This window comes from Perkinsus marinus, assembly GCF_000006405.1.
Source record: "Perkinsus marinus ATCC 50983 genomic scaffold scf_1104296960390, whole genome shotgun sequence".
NCBI classification, from domain to species: Eukaryota; Perkinsozoa; order Perkinsida; family Perkinsidae; genus Perkinsus; species Perkinsus marinus.
The window spans coordinates 104,786-107,352 of NW_003206170.1; the positions used below are offsets into that span (position 1 = coordinate 104,786).

The 2,567-nt window shown below is 52.3% G+C and overlaps 1 protein-coding gene across 1 annotated transcript; it reads left to right on the forward strand.

Moving 5' to 3' along the window:
- Window positions 1-616: 616 nt before the first annotated feature.
- Window positions 617-1,993, forward strand: Pmar_PMAR013376 (Cell wall integrity and stress response component 3 precursor, putative; the record flags this gene model as incomplete). Its single annotated transcript, XM_002772814.1, has 1 exon — window positions 617-1,993. One exon carries the CDS (start codon window positions 617-619, stop codon window positions 1,991-1,993), a length of 1,377 nt encoding a protein of 458 aa, XP_002772860.1.
- Window positions 1,994-2,567: the final 574 nt, after the last annotated feature.

The following is a 2,567-nucleotide window of genomic DNA, read 5'->3' on the forward strand; positions in this document are numbered from 1 at the left end:
GACTACTACAACAACGACTACGACTACAACGACGACCACGACTACTACAACAACGACTACTACAACAACGACTACTACAACAACGACTACTACAACAACGACTACTACAACAACGACGACCACGACTACTACAACAACGACTACTACAACAACGACTACTACAACGACGACGACCACAACAACGACTACTACAACAACGACTACTACAACAACGACTACTACAACAACGACTACTACAACAACGACTACTACAACAACGACTCAAGGGTTTCGCTCAGTCCTAGTCATCATGCACACACTATTCATCGCCTATGTTCTTCCTTCAGCGGTATTAGGGGCTCCACGTCGTCTCCAAGTCAGCACTACCACCTCGGTTCCTGCGACTACAGTCCCGCCTACCACGATTGATGCTCCAACTTTGCAGAACACCTGTGATATCTACTGCCAGGGGCTTAACGGGGGTGCTTCTTACTGTAAACTTGATCTCAGCCCACCCACGTGCCAGGGAGGTGATCAGCCTTGTGGTACAATAGCTATCTGCGGTCCCGCTATCACGGTAACACCGACTGACGTGGTACCAACTGGTGATGGAACGTATGAGCCTGCCTGTGACACGATGTGCCAGAGTCTCAATGATGAGGCTTCATACTGCAAGTGGTGGCTTCCTCGCCCTACTTGTCTTGGTGGCGATCAACCGTGTGGGGATCAAACTGTATGCACCTCCCAGACGTGGCCTCCTGCTCCCACACCTTCTCTCCCAGCTGGTGCGCACCCCTACGAGTCTGCCCCCTGCAACGCCTACTGCGTCGGTCTCAATGGGCCAACTTCGTACTGTAAGTGGTGGAAAAACGAGCCTGTCTGTCAGGGTGGCGATCAATCTTGTAGCCCATCGGATTGTCCCACAGGCACTCCTGCTCCCACCGAAGGTCCTCCTGATGCACATGTTGGTCCCAGCTCCAACTGCGATGCTTACTGTACCGCTGTTAATCCTGACCTTTCTTTTGATCGCGTGTCGTACTGCAAGTGGTGGCTCCACGTGCCTGTCTGTTACGATGGTGATCAGCCTTGTGGCCCGAGCGTCTGCAGCAACTTCGGTGAGACTACAACCCCGACTACATCGATCCCATCTGGGACGCCGACTACCCAGGCTACTACGATTCCCTCTTCGACATCCCAGATTGTCACCACGCAGTCGGCCACTACTTTGACTCCTACAACTCAGGTTGTTACTACTGTGACTCCTACAACTCAGGCTGTTACCACTGTGCCTCCTACAACTCATGCTGTTACGACTGTGCCTCCTACTACTCAGGCTGTTACCACTGTGGCTCCTACCACACAAGCGGGAACCACTGCGGCTCCCACAACTCAGGCTACTACTATTCCCTCTTCGACCTCTCAGACTGCCACCACCCAATCGGTAACCACCGTGGCTGCTACAACTCAGGCGGCCACCACTGTGGTTGCTACAACTCAGGCTGTTACCTCTGCGGAGGCTACAACTCAGGCTGTTACTACTGTGCCTCCTACAACTCAGGTTGTTACCACTGTGGCTCCTACAACTCAGGCTGTTACCTCTGTGGAGGCTACAACTCAGGCTGTTACTACTGTGCCTCCTACAACTCAGGTTGTTACCACTGTGGCTCCTACTACTCAGGCTGTTACCGCTGCGACTCCTACCACACAAGTGGGAACCAGTGCGGCTCCCACGACTCGGGTTACTACTATTTCCTCTTCGACCTCTCATTATTTGGAGAAGATAGGACGCTCGACGTCCAAGACCTGTCGACTCTGCGGTTATCCCGACGAGACGTGGGAGCACCTCACAGATCAGTGCCCCAAACTGAGCAGACTACGCTACATGGTGAAAAGACCGCCAGGCGTTGGGTATGCGTACTACTTTACAGAGAGATCGAGGGCGCAGAGACTAGCGAAGTTTGCTGCGAGGGTGCTGCAAGTGCTATCCGGTATGCAGGCCACTGGCTCTCATTAGGGCGGGGCCCCATCAGGAGTGTAAGCCGCAGATAGGCGTCGACAGCGGACTGCACTACATTACCTCTCGGCTAATTACACCACACTGTATCACTATGCCACTATGCCATACTGCGACAGGTGTGTACCCTATCCACTCATCGCACGCTGAAAATTCGTGCTGGTACGTGCAATTGCACGACAAGATACGCGGATCCCCTTGGCTTGTCAGAGGTTCACGCTATGGAACGTGCTGAGACAGGAGACGCGCTTAGCTCAGTGATGAAATTGGGGGGGGGGGATTCTGGCGTGAGTGGGCGTGGTCGTTGTTGTGGTCGTGGTTGTGGCTGGTCGTGGTTGTGGTCGTGGCTGGTACTGTCGTTGGCTGGTTGGTGCTACCTAATAAATGACGATTGATGTTAAGACGAGTATGGCGAGGTGTTGTTTCGGTTTCTGATATGTGTGCCCATGTACGTGTGTGTAGTAAAAGAAAAGGAAAAAAAAAAAAGAAAAAGAAAAAAAAAAAAGAAAAAAAAAAAAGAAAAAGAGTACGTGTGAGGAGCGTACAGTGAAGAGCGTGGAATGAGATGCCACAT